This window comes from Prionailurus bengalensis, chromosome D3 (assembly GCF_016509475.1).
Source record: "Prionailurus bengalensis isolate Pbe53 chromosome D3, Fcat_Pben_1.1_paternal_pri, whole genome shotgun sequence".
Taxonomy (NCBI): Eukaryota; Metazoa; Chordata; class Mammalia; order Carnivora; family Felidae; genus Prionailurus; species Prionailurus bengalensis.
The window spans coordinates 28014096-28036035 of record NC_057356.1 but is presented as its reverse complement, the minus strand read 5'-3'; the positions used below and the strand labels follow the sequence as shown (position 1 = coordinate 28036035).

Below are 21940 nucleotides of genomic sequence, written 5' to 3'. Positions count from 1 at the left end.
TCATTTTCCCCAGCGCCCCATGGAGGCTTCTATAGCGGGCCCTTGTAGTCCTTGGTGTTTTTGGTCATGTCTCACCCTCTCGGCACCAATGATCAAGCCCTCCTCCCCTTTGGGTGGACAGCCAGGAGGGTCCGTTAGAGGCAGGGCCCAAGGCAACAGTCAGCAGGCACCCTCTTCTGGAGACCTGGACTCCCAGAAGCTATTGCAGGACTGTCCCCAGAGCCGCAGCTGCCGCTGGCCTCTTCACTTGCCACTGTCATTTCCCTGCCACTTACAGTCCTGCTCCTTGAACAGGTGAGCTGCTGGCGGGAGAGGACTCCACCAGGAAGAGGACTGGTTTCAGTCCTGTGTGGACCAGGACACATGAGGGGGCTGAGGTGCCTGCTGTGTGCTGATGAGGCCATTTGGCTCCTCAAAGACTGCCCCCTGCTCCCCCACCCCCCACCCCCCTGCACACTGCCACTGGGTTTCCTTCCAGTTTCCAGCTACTTCCCATGCAGGTGTCTCATCCCAGTGAGATTTAAGTTTCCAGAAGACAGAGATCCTATTACACATACACCTGGGAAATAATTTATGATGAATTAAAAATTTGGATTAAACCACAGAGAGAGACCACTTTGTGCTCATAAGGACACACACACACACACACACACACGGAGAGAGAAAATAACAAGGGTTGGTAAAGATGTGGAGAAATTGGAACCCTTGTGTACTGCTGGTGGGAATGTAAAATGCTGCAGCCTCTGGATAAAACAGGATGGAGATCCCTCAAAAAGTTAAACTGAGAACTACCATAGGACCTGGCATTCCCACTCTGGGTCTGTGTCCCAAAGAAGTGAAGCAGGGGCTTACGCAGGTACTTGTACACCCATGTCCACAGCAGAATCAGTCACAGTAGCCAAGAGGTGGAAGCAAACATAGTGTCATCAACTAATCAATGGATAAATGATGGACTGATAAATGGATAAACATGTGGGATGGCCATACAGTGGGACATTATTGGGTCATAAAAAGGAAGGAAATAGTGACCTGTACTACAAAGCGAATGAACCTTGAGGACATTGTGCTCAGTGAAATAAACCAGACACAAAAGGACAAATACTGTATGAACCCACATAAATGAGGTCCCTGAGTCAGATCTATGGAAACAGAAAGTATTGGTGTGTGTGTTGGGGGGGGGGTGCAAGGGGCTGGGGGAGGAGAGAATGAGGAGTTAGTGTCTGATGGGGAGAGAGCTGCAGTTTGGGCAGATGACAAACTTCTGGAGGTGTATGGTGGGGTGGCTGCACAACATGAATATACTTAATGCCACTGAACTGTACACATGAAATGGTTAAAATGGCATATTTATATTTAAAAAAAAATTTTTTTACTGTTTATTTTTGAGAGACAGAGAGAAAGAGCATGAGAAGGGGAGGGGCAGAGAGAGGGAGACACAGGATCTGAAGCAGACTCCAGGCTCTAAGCTGTCAGTACAGAGCCCCACGAGGGGCTTGAACCCATGAACCATGAGATCATGACCTGAGCTGAAGTCGGACACTTAACCGACAGGTGTCCCAAATTTATATTTTTTAATGTATATTTGTATGTGTTTAACAATTAAAGAAACCATGGATTATCCATAATCTACAAAAGCCACTCTGTTCACCTTGGATTGACCAAGTCCTAACCTGTCTCTAAAGTGGTTTTTAATGTGGAAATTTCATCCTGCAGGGGCATTCGGCAATGTCTGGAGAGACTTTTGATGGCCATACTGGGTGGGTGGATGCCAGGCATGCTGTTCAGCACCCTGTGGTGCACAGGAAGGCCCCAACACAGAATGATTGGGTCCAGATGTCACAGAGTCTGGACCAGCTAACAGCCACAGCCCCAAGTAGTTTGAGCCCCACATCCTGCCTGGCAATTAGCTGGACGGCAGTCAGACGAGTGAGCACCCCTCCTACTGGGAGCCACTCTCTTGGTGCTACCTCCCCAGGCTGAGTCCACCCCAGGCTCTCTCCAGAAGCCTCACTGGTGCCCAGGGACCCAGACTCACCTATGAGGCAGGCAGTTCATCCCCCAACCTGAGCGGTGGGTCCTGCACCCTGGGGGAGCTGGTGACAGCCCCGGGTGTGGGGTTGACAGCCCTGGGAGATGCCTCTCCCAAGTGCCTGTGCCCTGGCCAGTCCAGCTATCTCTTGTGTCTCTCTCACAGGGACATTGTCTCATTTTGTTTGTGGGGGTCCATAGCTTCAGTTAGGGACCCCAAGTCTTCAGGAGGGTGGGCAAGGCCATTTAGCTCTGGGAGAGCCCAGCACCACCAGCCCTCTCTCTTTCAGGGGAGGCAACAGTGTGGTGTGAGGTGGGGAGTGGAGTCACATGTTCACACTTCCACATGTCAAAGTGGGTGCCACACAGCACATGTTGAGATGCAGTTTCTGCTCTAAGAGCTCCCATGTTCCCACGGGGAGGGACAGATGGAGGCCACCATGCTGGCCAGGTCCTCTGCGGGGGGGATGGGGGTGGCTAGTCGACTCTATGGGGCAGGGCTGAGGGGCTCAGGGCAGGCTCCACAAAGACAGACCACCTCAGGGGTAAATCCAGTTGCCTGCCATGCTCAGGAGCCCAGTCCCCCAGGCGTGAGGGTCACTCTGGGAGAAAGGAACCGTTTCTTGGGAGGACAGCCATTAGACCCCAAACACAGAATTGCGGGTGACCAGAAGGGAGGCACCACACTGTAGGATTCCATCTATACTCATTCTGAAAGAGGCGAGGCTACAGGGTGAGAGAGCAGACCCATGGGTGCCAGGGCTGTGGTGGGGGCCAGCAAAGGGGCAGGAGGGTATTACTGAGGCGGGGAGGGAGTGGAACTTGTGTTACAGTTCAACACAACCATCTTCAACAGAGAGTGAATGTTACTGAATGTAAGTTCTCCTCTGACATGAGAACCTGCTGTCCCTTCCTTGCCCCTTTCTTCCGTTTTGAGCCCATTCTGGGGTTTGTTCTTTCCCCTCTCACCCCCTCTCCACTCTCCTCCCTCTTTCCCCCTGTAACTGAGCTGAGCGGTGTGTGGGGAATGGCTGTAGGATTTGTTCTTCCTGATTAGCAAATCTAATCTCGTTCTTTTACTTCTCCAATGAGGGAAGGGGGACGTTGAGTTCACGTGTTATGGGTAGGAAATGCGTGTGCTGCTGAGGGCTTCGTCCCCATGGCTGCGGACTTGGGCAGAATCCCAAGAATCCCCCTACCCGTCTGCACATCAGATACCCAATGTCTGTCTCGTCTACAAGGAGAAGGTCATGTGTTTCATGCAGAACTTTGTCCACTCCCATCTGATGGGATCAGGAGATTAGGAGGTCACTCCTAAGTTCTACATGAGCAGCTGCAAACTCCAGGTGTCCAGAGCTCACCTCAGATCCCGGGAGCCCTGGCTCCAAGAGGTGCCAAGTGCCTGCTTCGACACTACAGGCCCAGTGGCCACCAGCAAGGTCTCAGTTTAACGTTGAAGCCGGGTGCTGGCTCCCTGGGGTTTGCTGTGTGTCCTTCATCGTGGCCTTTGTTTGAGATTTCCAAAATAGAAAAAAATATCAATGGTTTGATAAATTCTCAAGATTTATAAACTGTATGTTGTATAATAAAGAATTCTCACTATAGTACACCCTAACTTGGGTGATATATTAAAACATGTCAGGTATACAGATATAACAGAATAAAATTTCCCCGTCATTTATACATTGGTTGCAAATGCATCAGAAACACTTGTAAATATTTAACAAAAGTGACAAGCCTAACATATAGATCTGAAAATGTCTTAACATCTTACGAAAGATACACACACCATATGAGATTCACAAAAGCTTGTGCTAAAAGCACTGAACTATGTTTAGTTTCTCTTTGGATTGTTTCTTATTCTTCCTTAGGTGTGTTCTCAGCAACCCCAGGGCTCAGACTACCCACTGGGTCAGCGGGCTGTTTGGCTCCAGGCTGGGCGCCACAGGAAGGCCCAGTGCTGTCACTGAGTGAGTCTGGCCTACCCTGTAACAAAACTTCTCCACAGGTTGAGGAATTCTTAATGACAGCCCCGCCCTTCATATTTATTTTCAGCTTCTGACTCTTAGCTTCTCTCCCTGAGATGAAGGATTCTTTGGTTTCATGTGGACGGGAGGTCCAGATCTGCTGTCCATTTATTTGGAGATCTAGCCTGGTGTTTTGGGATGGGTAACCTTCTTCATGAGCAGTTCATCACACCCTGCAGGGTGGAGTGAGGGGTGCTCCCTATGCATGGCTCGGTGCTCCCACCTGGTGATGGTAGGGGGCCCAGGTCCTGTCCTGGGCTCCTTCCCCCTAGTCCTCAGGTCTCAGTTGTCTGTGCTCACTCTTTCTTGCTACCCAAAGAGAAACAAGGACAAGCCTCATTTTGTAAAGGATGAAGATATTTTGGCTTTCTTCCCTCATGAGGTGGGGTCTTGTGTCCCTTTTCGGATACCAGGGCTGGGCAAAGAAGGCTCCTTGCTGGTCTGCTGGATAAGCTCTTGGAGGCCCCATGTAAGAAGCCTGGCTCCCCTGAGACTGCCAGGCTGAGAGGCCATGCAGAAGCGTTCACATCGACAGTGTCCTCTGTGCCCAGTCCTCTCTGGTCTCTACTGCCCTGCTGAGCCCTTCCCAAATTCCTGGCCCCTGGATTCCATGAGTACAGATGACTGCTGGACACTGCTGAGTTTGGGCTGGTTTATTAATGGCACATCTTTTTTTTTTTTTTTTAATGTTTATTTATTTTTGAGAGAGGGTGCACACGCACAAGTTGGGGAGGGGCAGAGACAGAGGGAGACACAGAATCCGAAGCAGGCTCCAGGCCCTGCGCTGTTAGCACATAGCCCGATGGAGCTCAAACCCACGAACTGTGAGATAATGACCTGAGCCAAAGTTGGACAGTCAACTGACTGAGTCACCCAGGCGCCCCTTAACATTCCACATCTTAAAAAAACAACAAAAATATAACATTTTGTCTCAGTCTGTTCAGGCTGCTATGGCTTATAAACAACAGAAATTCATTTCTCACAGTTCTGGAGGCCAGAAGTCCACAATCAAGGCAGATCCAGTGTGTGGTGAGAGACCACTTCCTGTGTCCTTGAGTGGCAGAAGGGCAGAGGGAGCTCTCTGGGCACTAATCCCATTCACAAAGGCTCCACCTGTGACCTAAGCACCTCCTGCTGCCATCACCTGGAGGGTTGGTTTCAGCCGAGGAACTTGGAGGGGGACACAGACATTCAGACCATAGCAGTGTTCAGACACACTTGGCCTACTTAACTGTTACAATATTCTTCTGGTCTACTTCACGTTAACTTTTCTTGTTTTCGTGTCAGTGAGAATTCTTGGCCTATCACAATCTCACCAGTTTGAACAGATGACTGTTGACTATCTGCTTGGTGCCTGATGCATCCCAGACCTGTGTGGGAGCCCCCCTTGGCCTCTCGTGCTGCTCTTGGCACCTCTGACCACATCCGGGCCTTGTGGCCGTAGCAGGATTCCCCACGTCTGCCCTGTGCCACAGAAGCAGCTATTCTTTAAAGAATGTTTGGGGGCCAGCAAACATGAATACTTTTGGCTTTGTGGGGCCAAGGTCCCAGACGCTGTTGCCCAAGGGTGTCTGTCAATGACACACAAGGTGTACTTTCCTGACCCTGCTCCAAGATCCGAGAGCCCAAGTCGGGTGTCAGGTGTGCACATGGAATGGCTCTAGGCACTCCCCCCTTGGCAGGGATATTTCATTTAAAACATTTCATTTAAAGGCCATGAGCACCTGTTTCAGTTTAGCACACAATATAGGTACACCCTACTTCCTATGGTTTGTGGCTCTGTCTCCCACTCAGATGTTTTCCTGCATGGATTTCCTCAGCGCGGTTTCGGAACTTCCTTTGTAGAACTGACAATCCTATACGTGGTGGGCATGTTTCCGGGTGGGCTGGGTGTATGTCTGCCCCACTCAATAGCAGCCTCCTGGCTCCCGGGATCTTGTTCAGCTCTGTCCAGCCCAGGTGCTTCCTTCCTGCCTGGCTCCTAAGGGAGGTGCCAGACAAGCTGGTGAGCTTGGCCTGGGGAAGCTGAGTCTAGGCAGGGTGTGTGTGAAACCGGGGAGCAGTGATGCTGTAGGAGAGGGGAGTGGGCTGGACATGGGGCGGCTGCGCCGCTGGAGCTGTGGGGCGTGGTGGGGAGCAGCGGTTCGCCCGCGCTGGAGCACAGGTGCACGGCACACTCAGCTTTAAGGTGTTCGTCTGTGCCAGCTCGTCTTTGACACCAGGCTTTCCCATGAAGTTATAGCTAGTTGAGTATCAAGCGTTTCTAAAGAACCCCCTGAAGGAATGTTTTTTCCTTTGTGCAAATAGTCCTTTTGTGCAGAGGGTGTTCTGTGGCTTCTTGGCACAGACACAGGTGGGTAACACCTGATTGAACATCAGTCACTCGGGAGTGTAAAGACACGCACTGCACGTCAGCACAAAGCCAGACTGCCGAGCGAGTGCAGCGAGGTCTCCCTGGACACTGTGCCACAGCAAGCCCTTCCTCGGGTAATCCTGTGTGTGTGTGCCTTGTCCAGCTCTCTGGGGCTCACCGCCCCCCACCAGACGTGGAGGCTGGTTTGCGTACTTCCAAAGCACATGGCTGTTTGACATTACCCCATCTATGAAACTCAGGGAGCGCAGGAAAAGATGATGAATTCTCAACGACTGACCGTGGTCCTTGCCAGGTCTGCCGTTAGCTTCCTGCTTGTCTGAGAGACCTGGCCTGTGGTGGATGCTGGGTAAGCGCTGCCCACCTGCTGGGTGGGAATGGCTGTGAACCCCTCTTACAGGGTTACCAGAGGTCTGGAGGGGGATCTGCAGAAGGTTCCTGAGGCAGGTTCAGATGCACATACTGGGCCACCCACTTGCCCGAGCTGGCTGGCCAGAATGGCACAGCTGCTTTGCCTTTCAGGGCAGGTGGCCTTGAGGTGGGACCTGCTGCAGTCCCAGCCTTCCAGAGGCACTCTCTGCCCTGGAGGTGGTAGCAAGGGGATGCTTGGACTCCCCAAAAGAACATTCAGATCACACCCTGGGCCCATGAAAGTCATAGCACAGAATACCCCAAGGCCGCGCCTGCTGGCCGTGAAGGAGCCTCAGGCCTTGGGCATCAGGCATCTAGCACAAACTTGTGGATTCTGCTAATAACCAGGAGGGCTGGAGGAGGACCTGGTCCCACTGATACCTAACTACAGTCTGTGAGGTTCCCACCAGAGGCCCCGGCTATCCTGTGCCCGCACTCCTGACCCATGGAAGCTGTGCCAAGGACAGGACAACAGAACACACTGAGCAGAGGGGTGCCTGGTTAAGCGTCCGACTCTTGGTTTTGGCTCAGGTCATGATCTCACGGTTTCATGAGCTCGAGCCCCGCGCTGGGCTCTGTGCGGATAGTGCTGCGGAGCCTGCTTGGGATTTTCTCTCTCTCCTTCTCTCCCACTTGCGCCGTCTCTGTCTCTCTCAAAATAAATAAATAAAACTTTAAAAAAAAAAAAAAAAAGGACACACTGACCAGAGCTGCACACAAGAAACGTCTATAGCTTCTCCCAAATGAGTTTTCTCCGATTGTGTGCAGCTTCTCCACTAAGAGAGTATTAACGAAGACTTCTTTGAGACACTAGTGAGCCCCTCTCAGTGGCTGGGTTGGGCTGGAAAAGGTCTTCCTGAGGGTGAGGGTGACTGAGGACACATGATGAGTGATGCTTGTCTAGTGACATTCCCTTGGGGAACCACAGGTCTCTGCCTTGCTGCATTTCCTGTCCCCTGGGCACCCGCGCCATGGCCTTCCTCATCTTTCTGGATGATAACATCGATGTCGGTGATGAAGAAGCACCAGTTGGGCCACTGTGGACTGTGCTAAATCAAAGTGACCTCTGAATGAAACAGTGCTTAAGTGGAAGTCCTGAAAAATGTTGCTTGGCTAGGAAAGGCACTTTGGAAATGGGGAGAAAATCACAGGGATGATTTCGAAGAGCCACCCAGATGCCACGGACAGACGTGGCTGGGTGTGCGGAGATGCTGGTGGGCTGGGAAGGGTCTTGATGAAAGCAACTTACATGAAGGAACACAGGCATGGCCTGGCCCCCAAGGTACCATGTGGACACGCAGACATGGCCTGTCAGTAAATGTGGTTGCTACTGGCCTGCAGGCAGGTGACCGGAAGGGAGTAGGGCTTCCCACATGGCCTGAGGTGAAGGCCAGGAGGCCCAGCCCAAGCCCTGCTCTCATTCTTTTGTCTGTTTAATAGGTTGAGGAACACCATTGGTAACTGGACTTCCAAGGACAGGTTTTATTGGCCAACACGAGGCATGTGGAAACATCTTTAAGGAAAAGCAGGCCTTTTGTACTGTGGTAAAATGGAAAGTGGAGAAAACTCTGTCACAGGGTGTGAGAGACCTCCTATGGGCCTCTGCCCGAGGCCATGCCCAGATCAGTTTTGAGGTGTCACCCCAGGGTTCCTCATGCAGACATCCTGCACAGGCTGAGGGAGATCTGGCGATGGGCTGGACCTTGGCAGGCTGTAGTTTCCACCCAAGCCCAGTTCCTCAGGGTCCATCCAGGCTCCTCTTCATGGCTGGCAGGACTGCACGTAGTGATGCACCACAGTTTGCTTCTCTGTCCCTTCATCTGTCAATACATTTGGGGTGTTTCTAGTTTGGGGCTGTTATGAATAAAGCTGCTATGATCATCCATGCAAAGGAAAAGAAGCCACTCCCAGAACATTAAGGTCCCTAAGTTAACAGCAAAGGGACTGGCCATGAGAATGCACACACCCTTCTGGTAAAGCACAACCGTGGATCTACACAGAGGCTCCTCCTCATCGAGCACCTGCCTGTCATTGCGGGAGAGCTGCAGGGCGCCGCTGTGCCCACTCTGCAGCCCACCCTGGGATGGTCAGGGAGATCAGCTTAAGTGCTTCCAGCAAGGGGGCTGCACAGCTGTTGGAAGACAGCAGTGCTCCTGCACACCTGGGTCCCGTGGCGCAGCCAGCCACCGACACCAGGTCAGGTCTGAGGAGGGACATGACAAGGACTATCTGGGACTTTGCAAACATGAAGCATCTTCTCCAGGCTGGGCGTCAGAGTGGGGCCCCTGTTTTTGATGATGCTGCGGGGAGTCTGAGACTGGTCAGATCTGTGGTGATTTGCTAACGTCCTCAGATCCTGTTGTACAAAACCTCGGGCCCCATGGTGGGCCGAGAGGAGAGCCACGCTGGTTCAGACACCAGCGTTTCTAATACAGTTGGTGCCACTGCGGTTCCAGGTGGCTCAGCTGAATGGACAAAAGTCCTGGCCACCAGTCTTTCCCTATAACATCCATAAAGCCTGGCTGGCCTCAGAACATGCTTGCCTATCCACAAGACCCCATGAGACACACAGGGCCTGCAGGGCTGTCACAGCCCAATTTGGCCCCCATAAGTAGAGATTTGGCCACAAGACGTCCCTGGACACTGCTCACCAGCATGTGACCCCGGTGGGACAGGCCAGAGCCCAGTGCACGGTCAGTTTCCTGTGATCCTCTATGCACCTCTGCTGGTGCCTTTAACAGGAAGGTGAGGGCCAGGTATGGACGCCGGGTCTGCGTCTGCCAACACCTCCTCTCTACCATCTCCAGGGGCAAGACACAGGCAGTCAACACACACAGCGCACCTCAGACATTCTGGAAGTATCTCTGGCTTTAATAAACCTCATGCTGACTTGCACTACCCTGTCCCTTTGTCTGGAACACACACCCCCATGGCTGTTTTTTGTAAATATGGTGATTCTGCCAAGAGACAGAGTCCCCAAGATTCCTGATGAGCTGATAACACAGGCATATACAAGGGGCGGGGACACCATTTCCTTGGCCATTGGGTTCACAGCCTCTTGAGGTTGTACCAGCTCCAGGCCTGATGCCTCAGGGCCAGAGCTGAGGCAGGGTGGACGGCACCCCCACACAGGTTTCCTAGCCATGGCAGTGGGTTCTGGCAGGGGTGCCTGAAGGGCATGCAGAGTAACTGAAGGGGCTCACCTCTCCCTTCTCCTGCTGTACAGGCATGCCCCTCCCTCCCGGCAACTGCCTGCAGTGCAGCCCATTCCCAAAAGTGCTGGTGAGGGTGGGATGTTGACACCACTCTGTGCGTTCACAGCTTTGCTTTAGCAAGGAGGCTAGGTGCGTTCCGAGACTCATCCAACAATCCTTTGCTGTTTAGCATCAGCCTGTGGCTGCCTGGCCGTGGGCAGGATTAGCAAAGGTTCATTTTTCAGAATGACCACCCACAACCCAGTGTCCCACTGCCTGTGGTCATGTCACCAGATGGGTGCCTCTTGCAGAGAGAAAGAGAAGGGAGGTGAGCAGCAGCACTGAGCAGCCCACGGCTGCTGTTCTAGAATGTCCTTGGTATGTGGGAGTCATGGCAGGGCTGTGGCTCAGCCAACCTCCATGGTCTCTGACCTGACAGCCTCCCTGTGAGGAGCACCCCGAATGTGGCTCACTCGGCAGTTCCCCTCATGTCTGGTGAGGTTCAAGTGCCTGCAGCCTAAACAGAGCCTCTCCTTCGGACATTCATGATGTGGAAGTCCCTCTAGATGGGTCCCCCAACATCTGGTAGCCTGGCCACAGGACACTCTGGGGCCAGCGTGGTCCCTCCCAAAGGTGCCGGAGGACACTCTCCAGCACCTCTGTCCAACAGGGCCCATGTGGGTAAGCCAGTCCCCAGGCAGGGCTGTCAGTGAGCTCCAACAGTGTGCCGTCCCCTCGGGAGTAGCCGTAGGTCACTGGGGAGGCTGGGCAGAAGATCCGAAGTATATGTGGTCAGCAGTGCAGTGCGATCTTTCCTCACAAGGCCTGGGTCTGTGATGGAGGGGCTGTGCCTCTGTTTTGGTGGCCTGGGTCAGACATCTGTCTGCTAGATCCAGAACGCTTCCGCTCAAGCAGACCAAGCCAGATTTGAGTAGGCTTCCCATCAGCTCCACTTCCAGGGCCCCAAGGCCACCAGCCCACACCTGCACCTCTGTGAGTCTGGCTGCTGGTGGCTGCAGTGGTCCTGCTGCCCACCACACAACCACACCTACCATGTCTTGGGTCATGAAGTGCCACCACTAGGCCTTGCCACTCTGAGATCCACGGACTCCACTGCATTTAGAGATCCTTGCTCTGTGGCAGTGGCTCCAACTGACCTGCAGAGAAGAGAGACCACAGAGCTCTTCAAGGACGCTGGGCTCCCCTTGTGGATGTATTCCTCCAAGACATGGGGAAAGGCACATGCTCCAGCCCCTCTTGTGGAGGGTGAGCAGATCTCAGTGGTAAGTGCCCTAGAGCACCCCAATCCCCCTGAGCCCTCAGGTCATTCATTCCCTCTGCAGTACACGGAGGTTGTTCTGGCATTTCAACTGCACTTAGCAAACCTGCCTTGTGGTCCATGTTTCAACCAAGCAACCAAACCCTGGGGTCCTTTCTAACTCCTCAGGCTGCAGTGAGTCCAGACCCTCTGTTAGTGGCCCTGTTTCAATGGGTTTGGCCTCATGCGTCTCATATTCCTGCCACCTGGATCCCACACGTGTTCTCCAGATTTCTGTCTACATGAGGGTCTTCTGGAGCACTGCCACTTCATCACGGGCCACACTTTGTACCTCACCCTTTGGGGCCTCCTGGGGCCTGAGTTTAGTTATAAGACAAGCTGTGAGGTGGGGGAGCTGGTCCTGAGTATCCCACATGGACCCTGACCCAGGGGAAGCCCTTCCAGGTCCTTTAGGTAAAGAAGGACTGACCTCTTCAGGCAAGGACCAAAGGGGGCTTTTCTGGCAAAACAGCCAGTGCAACAAAGGGGGTTGAGGCCCCCAGCTTTCCTACCTGCCCACAACCTCCATCCCAATTTCCAGGGCCAACTTCCTTCCCAATCAATAGCCCAGCTTTGACGGCTGGGCCCAGCCACGCATGGAAGGAGACTGGGTGCACTGCCTACTTTGGTTACTAATTCCCAGTTGCCCTGAGTGCACGGCACTGGCTGGGACTGTGTCATTGATGGCTGTGTCAGCCATACTTAATTCTGCTATGCTTTTCACCCTGAAGCCGCCCTTGCCATCCTTGGTCTTCCCCTCTTTGGGGTGGCACATCCTCCCATGGGTCCTGCGTTTGGCCTGGCCCTGAACCATGAGCTCTCTCTGCCCAGAGTTACCTTTGCCATCAGCCGTGGCCACCCTGCTTCTGCCGTGTTCTCTTGAAGGGTCTGGTCACTTCTTTCTACTGGTTCTGGCTTCAGCCCTGTGCATCAGAAGCTCCTGGCCATCCTTGGGTATAAGGAGCCACATGGAGTCAGCAGGACCTGGGGACCACATTCGGTACCCCCCATTGGACAGGGGTCAACTGTCCTGCCCATTGGAAAGTCTGAGGATGGCTCTCAGAGCTAACTCTAAGGGGGAAGCAGGGTGTCACCTTGGAGAATTTGTACTTTGAACCTGCAGGTTTGCAACTGGAAGTTTATTATAAAATAGTATCCCCAGGTTGGCCTCTCACCTGGACCACAGATGCCCAGGTGTCTGGCCCGGTTACTCTTTGTAAACTGCAGTCACTGTCAGACAGAGGCTGTATTTCACAAAAGGAAACATAAGCCGGGGCGTCTGGGTGGCTCAGTTGGTTGAGTGTCTGACTTAGGCTCAAGTTATGATCTCACGGTTCGTGGGTTCAAGCCCTGTGTCGGGTTCTGTGCTGGCAGCTCAGAGCCTGGAGCCTGCTTCGGATCCTGTGTCTCCCTCTCTCTCTCTCTCTCTCAAAAATAAAGACATTTAAAAAAATTAAAAAAAAAAAAAAAAAAAAAAGGAAACCCAAGCCTTGTGAAGAAAATGAGGACTCCAAGGACTGGACACGTCTCGTAACTGGAAGAAGATAACTGTGACTGGTTGTCCTCAAGGGTCCTGATGCACGGTTACTACATGCCTGGGTCAGGCCAAGGCATGGGCTCCCACCTCCGTGTCCTCCACATGTCCTGACAAGGGAGTGGATGAGTCACTGCTAATCGGGTAGAGTGACCAGATGCTGATGCGCTGATCCCCGGACCCTGCAGCAAGCAAGCCATTGGCAGCGAAGGCCACACAGTGGACAGTAGCACTGTGGAAGGACAGTACAGCCAGTGGCTTCATTGTCCGCCAGTGAAACACACGGACACGATGGTCCCAGCCTGCAGTGGCCAGGATCTTGCGGTCTGGCCGGATCTTGACATCAGCAATCCCGGGATTGGTGAGTTCATGAGTTTTGCATACCTACAAGATCAAGAGCAGCAGAGAGAACCATGAAGTGGCTTTAGACTTGTCACAGGGGCTCCCACCTGTGGACATCCCCGGTCTGGCAGCTGGAACAAAGAGGGAAATGCAGGCTGCCAAGATGATTGCATGTTCCTATAAACTTACCCCCTACCTCCCAGGAGCTAGGCACAGACCTCCTGAGGGGAGCAGCCTGACCACTGCCCTTGGCTGAACCCTTGGGTTATGAGAGGAGACTTCAGCCCCTTCCCTCAGAGAGCCCTTGAGGCCCCACAGAGCTACTCTGCTTCCCTTTCTATCAGGCCCTCAGGAAAGACCTCAGTGGGCTGGGTCCTGGAGTCCTTCATCACAGAAATACACTGCACTCTATGAAATGCAAGAGGCATTTCCTGCTTGATAGAAGAATAAAGTCTGCATTTCTCCCTTCTAGGGAAACCTCACACCGACCCCAAAGCAAGAGGAGTACAAGAAACAAACTCCATCTTCAGCAAGAGGGGTTGAAGAGCCACCAAGAAGGGGAGCCAGTGGGTGCAGGTAGGAGGAGTGGGGGACAACAGGAAGGTGCAGGTCACAGGAGCACCTGCAGAGCCTGCCACACTGGCCATGGCTGAAACCTTAGTCCCTAGCCTGGTTCTGAGAAGGGGGCAGGCAAAACAAAACAAGGAGTTGCACAGACGCATTCTATCTGTGTTGAGCCATTGGAAGCCAACCGCTCTCTGGGGGCTGAGCGCTCCCACAGTCAGTGCTGTGTGATGACCCCTCCTCGACACGTGCCTCCTGCAACAGGTAGGGATCCAGAGCTGCCTTTGTGGTCACAGGACCACTTGTGGTTATACAGCACTATCTCATGCATGGCAAGGCAATCTGGCATCTCTGTCCCCACACACTAAATGACAAAGGCACTCTGCCATCATTGTGACAATGCACAATGGCCACTTTCTTCTACTGATCCCATGATTGGTCTAGCCCTGTGCACCACAAGCTTTTGCTGCCCTGAAGTTTGCCGTCTCACCAGCACACCCTTTTCTCCTAATTCACTTCCTAATGGGGCCATAGCAGTCTTGGTTAAGAATTCCTCATCTCTGCAAAGATAAAACTAGGGAAAAGGAGGAAAGAAACATTTAAAAACAAATGGTAGGGGCACTTGGGTGGCTCAGTAGGCTGAGTGTCCAACTCTTGGTTTCAGCTCAGGTCATGATCTCACAGTTTGTGAGTTCCAGCCCTGTATTGGGCTCTGTGCTGACAGCATGGAGCCTGCTTGGGATTCTGTCTCTCTCTCTCTCTGCCCCTCCCCACTTGCTCTCTATCTCTCAAAATACATACATACATACATACATACATACATACATATGGTAATATTCCTTGGAAGCAAACAAATATTGCCACCAAGCATTTTTGCCATAATTTAACAAAACAAAACTTCATGAAGCAATCACCTCTATAAAAGAAGAACCCAAAGTAGCAAACACAGAGGGAGGAAAGCTGAACTGACAGAGCACAGGAAAGAAGTGGAAGAAAGAACTCAAAGAAATGAAGGGGAATGGGAACAGCAGAAGGAGACTGGAACTAGATAGGAAGAGCAGGAAAGATACAAAGTGAGCAAAATGAAAGAGAAACAAAGAGTTACAACAGACTGGAGAGAAAACAGCAGATGTCGAAGACAGGTGGAGGTGCTCTAACACTCAATGATTTAGAAAATCAATTCTAATTTCTAGAAATTGAAGTCTTACAATCCAAATCCAAAGACAGGCTTCAGGATGGTCAATGTTAAGATATGCCTTAGGAAAATCACCAGACTGAGGGGGTAAAAATAAAAGCCCTTTGGTGGTCAGGCAAAAAGATCAAGTTGACTGTGAGGTAAGGTTTAGGCTGTCCTCAGAATGTTCCATGGCCACATCTGTGGCAATAGACAGAGAAGGCTGTGAGGGCAGGCATGGTCCAAGAATTTTATATCTAGCCAAACTGCTGTTCAAGTATAAAAACAATAGACAAGCATTTTTGAACATTTAAGGACTCAAAGAATATGTTCCCATAAGCTCTTCTTGAAGGACTGGAAGATTAACTCTAGTCTCATAAGAGATAACCAGAGAACTTTAACAGATGATCTGGCAGAGAGTATGGAATCTACTTACCAGTGGGATTAGGTCTAAAACAATATGTGGATTATGGCTATAGAACTGGTTATGCAACTAACTGAAATATGGGAGGATACTGAGAGAGATGGAATTTTTGTTAAATTCATTGATTTGTTCATCTTTTGTCATTTGGGGCCTAAGATAAAATAGTCAACCTCATACTTGACAGATTATCTGACAACCCACTGTAAGTAATGACAAAAACAACATTACTTCCTTCCCCACCCTTGACACTAGGTGCCATGATTTCCTAGAACTTGCCCTTGTATTTCTCCATACAAATATACTCAACAGATTTATAACTGGATTCCAAAGTTAAATCCAAATCTGTGCTATGTGTAAGAGAGACACCAAAAGAATGACTGGCAAAGATATACCAGGAGAGTGCACACAAGAGAAACAGGGGTACAGCGTCAGTAATAGGAAAGGTTGAATTCAGAGCCAAAAGCATGAAGACAGACTATATACCATACTTATCAATGATAAAGGGTACAATTCACAATGAAGAGCTATGACTATCTCTTTAAGAGATAAATAGGCATATTATTTATGAAGCAAGAACAATAGGAATGTGGCTTTGATGGAGTAATAACTGGTACCAGACCAGTCCTCATGCTATAAACAACTATCAAACAGGACAAAATATACCAAGCAACTGTGTCTAGGCAGTGGACAATAGGTGGGGAAGGGCAGCTGATGAGGTGGGCCTCTCAAAAACCCTAGCAGCAATCTGCCCAGGGAAATGTCCCAGCCATGAAATCTAGGTGGTGCACCTCTGTGCACATGAAGCTGAGGAGGCAGAGATCACAGAGTGGGGCAGCTAGAGCAGCTAAATCTGTGGGGTGAGCCAGCAGCATGGAGGGAACTGGGGGAGGGACGGAAGGCCATGTTTGGTTTCCCTATCCATCCTTGTGTGGAAGGCTGGGCTGTGCAAGCTCAGGACAGCACATGAGGTTTACCAGACAGTGGCTGCAGCAGGGTTAAATAGAATAGTTATAAGAGATTCAACAGGGGGCGCCTGGGTGGCACAGTCGGTTAAGCGTCCGACTTCAGCCAGGTCATGATCTCGCGGTCCGTGAGTTTGAGCCCCGCGTCGGGCTCTGGGCTGATGGCTCGGAGCCTGTTTCCGATTCTGTGTCTCCCTCTCTCTCTGCCCCTTCCCCGTTCATGCTCTGTCTCTCTCTGTCCCAAAAATAAATAAACGTTGAAAAAAAAAATTAAAAAAAAAAAAAAAAAGAGATTCAACAGTGATCTCCAGTGCATCCAGCCACAGTGCAAACACTGCCTGACATCCCAAGACCAACTGAGATGACACAATGGTCTTACTTCAGGAATGAGGAATATACCTTTGGGTAAGGCCTACCCTGGACCTACTGTAACAATGCTAGAGACAGAGCTCTACATGGTCTGAAGGGGAGGCAGAGTTTGGAAGGTGAGTTCCACCACTTCGGAGGAGCCTGGGAAGGACCTTGGGCTTTCCACATATCTGCCCTGACAGAGCATAATGACAAACCTACATAAGTTCAAGGTCAACAGCCAGTAACTCAATTGCCTGCAATAACAAAAGTAAACACTCTTCAGCGCAAAAGACTAGACTGTATTACAATGTCTAGCATGCAAACAAAAAATTATTAGACATGCGAAGAAGCAGGAATATATGACTCATGGTCAACTGGAAAAAAAACACTAAATAGAAACTGACCCAGAATGACACAGATATTAGACATATCAAAGACTTTAAAGCAGCTGTTTAAATGTTTTTTTAAAAAATGAAAGAAAATGCATTCAAATAATTACTAAAAATAATTGTCTTGATGAGTGAATAGATAGGAATTATTAGCAGAAAATAGGAGATTATATAGGGTGCCTGGGTGGCTCAGTAGGTTGAGCGTCTGACTCTTGATTTCAACCCAGGTCATGGTCCCAGGGTCGTGGATCGAGCTGTGTATCAGCTCCACACTGAATGTGGCATGCTTAAGATCCTTTCTCTCTCTCTCCCTCTCTCTTTCCCCCTCCTCTGCTTACACACTCTCTCTCAAAGAAAGAAAGAAAGAAAGAAAGAGAGAGAGAGAAAGAAAGGAAATGCAGATTATAAAAAAGAACCAACCCAGAACAACCAACAATATTTTAAAGGAGACGAACAAAGTTGGAGACTTAACGTTACCTGACTTCAGGACTTACTCTAAAGCTACAGTATCAAGATAGTATGGTTATTGATGAAAGAGACAGATTCAGGCAACAGAATAGAGAGTCCAGAAATAGACCCACATAGAGTCAACTTGTCTTTGACAAAGGAGCAAAGGAAACATAATGAAGGAAAAGACAGTCTTTTTAACAAGCAGTGCTGGAACAACTGGACATCCATGTACAAAAATATGAATACAGACGAACACCTTACATCCCTAATTCACAAAAAATAACTTAAAATGGATTACAGCTCTGAATATGAAACACAAGACTATAAACATCCTAAAAGATAACAGGAGAAAAACCTAGATGATCTTGGGTTTGGCAATGACATTTTAGATGCAACACCAAAGGTACGATCCATGAAAGAAAGAATTGAGAAGCTGAGCTTCACTAAAATTAAAATTTTTCTGCTCTGTGAAAGACAATGGCAAGAGAATGAAAAGACAAACCACAGAATGGGAGAAGATATTTGCAAAAGATGTATCTGATAAAGGACTGTTATCTAAAATATACGACGAACTCTTAAGACTCAACACTAAGAAAACAAACAACCTGATTAAAAAATGGGCCAAACACCTTAACAGACACTTCACCAAAGAAGATATACACATGGCAAATAAGCATAAGAAAAGTGCTTCTGTCATACATTCTCAGGGAAATGCAAATCAGAACAACGACTAGGTTAACATTGTATGTCAATTATACTTCAATAATAAAAATTAAAAAAAACAACATCAGTGAGATACCCACTACACATTTGTTAGAATGGCCAAAATCCAGAACACTGACAACACCAAATGCTGACAAGGCTGTGGAGCAACAGGAACTGTCATCCACTGCTGGTGGGAATGCAAAACTCTACAGCCACTTTGGAAGACAGCTTGGTGGTATCTTACAAAACTAAACACAATCTTGCCACATGATCTAGAAATTGGACACTTTGGTATTTACCCAAAGAAGCTGAAAATTTATATCCATACAGAAAACTGCACATGGGTGTTTATAGCAGCTGTATTCATAATTGCTAAAACTGGGAAGCAACCAACATGTCCTTAAATAAATGGTGGTGCCTCCAGACAATGGAATACTATTCAGTGCTAAGAAGAAATGAGTGGGGTACCTGGGTGGCTCAGTCAGTTAAGTGTCTGACTTCAGCTCAGGTCATGATCTTGCAGTTCATGAGTTTGAGCCCCGTGTTGGGCTCTGTGCTAACAGCTCAGAACCTGGAGCCTGCTTCAGATTTTGTGTCTCCCTCCCTCTCTCTCTCTTTCTCTCTGCCCCTCCCCCACTCATTCTCTGTCTCTCAAAGAAAAAAAAAAAACAACAACATTAAAAAGAAATGAGCTATTGGGGCGCCTGGGTGGCTCAGTCGGTTAAGTGTCTGACTTCGGCTCAGATCATGATCTCACAGTCTCTAGGTTCGAGCCCCACGTTGGGCTCTGTGCTGACAGCTCAGAGCCTGGAGCCTACCTCAGATTCTGCGTCTCCCTCTCTCTGTCCTCCCTGGCTCACACTCTGTCTCTCTCTCTCTCTCAAAAATAAACATTAAAAAATATGAGCTATCAAACCATAAAAAGACATGGAGCTATCAAACCATAAAAAGAATCTTAAATGCGTATTACTCAGTGAAATAAGCCAATCTGACCCCGCCATGATGTTCTGGAAAAGACAAAATCAAAGAGACAATAAAAAAAAAATCAGTAGTTGTCAGGGGTTAGTGAGGGAGGAAGAATGAATGGGCAGAGCACAGAGGATTTTCAGGGCAGTGAAAATACTGTGTGTGATACTATAATGGTGGACACATGTCATTATACACTCATCCAAACCCACAGAATGCACACCACCAAGAGTGAACTTATGTGAACTGTGGACTCTGGGTGATAACATGTCAATGTGGGTCCACCAGTTATTTACTTTTTTTAATCTTTAAAATAAATTTTTTTTTTACCATTTATCTATTTCTGAGAGCGAAAGAGAGAGAGAGCGCACGCAAGCAGGAGAGGGGCAGAGAGAGAGGGAGACAAAGAATTCAAAGCAGGCTCCAGGCTCTAAGCTTGTCAGCACAGAGTCCGATGTGGGGCTTGAACCCACGAACCGTGAGATCATGACATGAGCCAAAGTCGGATGCTCAACCAACTGAGCCACCCAGGCACCCCTCATGTGGGTCCACCAGTTATAATAGCTCTCCTGCTCTGGTCGGCTGTGGATAACAGGGGAGAGGCTATACATATGTGGGGGGACAAGGGGCATATGGGATATGTCTATACCTTCCTCTCAATTTTGCTGTGAACCTGAAACTGTTCTAAAAAAAAGCCTTTTGTTGGGGCACCTGGGTGGCTCAGTAGGTTGAGCGACTATCTTTGGCTCAGGTCATGATCTCAGTTTGTGAGTTCAAGCTCCGTGTTGGGCTCTGTGCTGACAGCTCAGAGCCTGGAGCCTGCTTCGGATTCTGTGTCTCCCTCTCTCTCTGCCCCTTCCCCACTCATGCTCTGTCTCTCTCTCAGAAATAAACATTAAAAAAAATTTTTTTTAAAGCCTTTTGTTAAAAAAATAAAGAAGAACTATAATAGAAAATGTAGAACTGAGAATCTCAATCGTTGAAATGTAAAATTTGTAGAATAGGTTTAACAGCAGACTGCAAATCATTAAAAATTAGTCAGTAAAGCAGAGGACAAATCAATCAACATTATTCAACCCGAAGAGAGAAGAGTGAATGAAGAAAACTCAGCAGAGCTTCAGGAGCCTATGGGGTGATATCCAACTGTCCAACTGTCGAACTTATGAAAGCCCCTACATGGTCAAACTCTGAAAACTACAGATGAAAAAAATCTTGAAAGCCGCCGTGGAGTGAGACACGTGGTGCATCTGGGAATAATGATAAGATATGATGAATTCTCATCAGAAACTATGAACACCAGATGATAACAGAACACCTTCTTAAAATTAATAAATTAAATTAAATTTTATTTTTTAAGTGGACTTCACACCCAGCATGGAGCCCAGCACGGGGCTTAAACTCATGGTCCTGAGATCAACACCTGAGCTGAGATCAAGAGCTGGATTCTTAACTGACTGAGCCACCCAAGTGTCCCAGTACAACAGCTTTAAAGTGCAAGAAGAAAAACAAAAGCATCATCCCTAGGTCCTATAGGCAGAATTCTTTTTATTTTATTTACTTACTTACTTATTTATTTTAATTAATTAATTTATTTTTAACGTTTATTTACTTTTGAAAGTGAGACAGAGCGTAAGCAGGGGAAGACCAGAGAAAGAGGGAGACACAGAATCTGAAGCAGGCTCTAGGCTCTGAGCTGTCAGCACAGAGCCCGATGTGGGGCTTAAACTCACGGAACCGTGATATCATGACCTGAGCCGAAGTCGGATGCTTAACCGACTGAGCCACCCAGGCGCCCCCAGAATTCTTTTTTAAAAAAGAGGGTGAAATAGACATTATATGTATTATATACTACATACTCTTACAATAAAGTAAGCTAGAGAAGAGAAAATATTAATAAAATCACAAGGAAAAGATAACACATTTATAAAACTACACTGTATTTATTAAAAAATCTGCATATAAATGGACCTGCACAGTTAAAACCTCTTGTTCAAGGGTCAATGTACTATGCTTTGTACTATGCTTTTTTTTTTAAGTTTATTTATTTTGAGAGAGAGAGAGAGAGAGAGAGAGCGAGCGACTGGGGGAGGAACAAAGAGACAGAGAGAGAGAGACAGACAGACAGACAGACAGACAGAATCCCAAGCAGGCTCCACACAGTCAGTGCAGACCCAGATGCAGGGCTCAAACTCATGAACCGTGAGATCACGACCTGAGCCGAAATCAAGTCAGACACTTAACCAACTGAGCCACTAGGGTGCCCCTATACTATTTTTATTTCCTCTAAGTTCTAATAAATAAAAACTGATGATTTAGCACAAAATCAATAACACTGTAAAGTGGAGTTTAGACGGTGTATAGAAGTAAAATGTATAACAGCGGCAGGAGAAAGGGTGGGAAGGTGGTAACTGGTATCCTAGCATGGGGTTATGACGCACATAGGGGGAGTGTGGCAACATTAAGCAAGGTTGGGAATGTCAATGATGCATACTATGGGCCTGCAAGGGCCTCAGAAGAAAATGGCAAAAGCTATAGCAAAGAAACCAAGAGAGAAAATAAAATGGAAAACTGAAATATGAATACTTGATTAACATACAAGAAGGCAGGAAAGGGGTAAAAGAGGGTCAAAACAGAAGTGACGAGTGGAAAACAAGTATCAAGACGGCAGCCTTAATGCTGGACACATCAATAATTATATTAAGTGCAAACAGACTAAGTGCTCCAATTAGA

The 21940-nt window shown here is 48.9% G+C and overlaps 1 protein-coding gene across 1 annotated transcript in view; it reads right to left on the bottom strand.

Annotated features, from left to right (window-relative positions):
• Nucleotides 1-12467: 12467 nt before the first annotated feature.
• Nucleotides 12468-21940, bottom strand: part of GNB1L (G protein subunit beta 1 like) — a 60941-nt gene continuing 51468 nt past the window's right edge. The window contains exon 7 of the mRNA XM_043559387.1: nucleotides 12468-13267. Coding sequence (XP_043415322.1) covers nucleotides 12950-13267 — 318 coding nt within the window. The 3' untranslated portion in view covers nucleotides 12468-12949. The remainder of the gene's footprint in view (nucleotides 13268-21940) is intronic.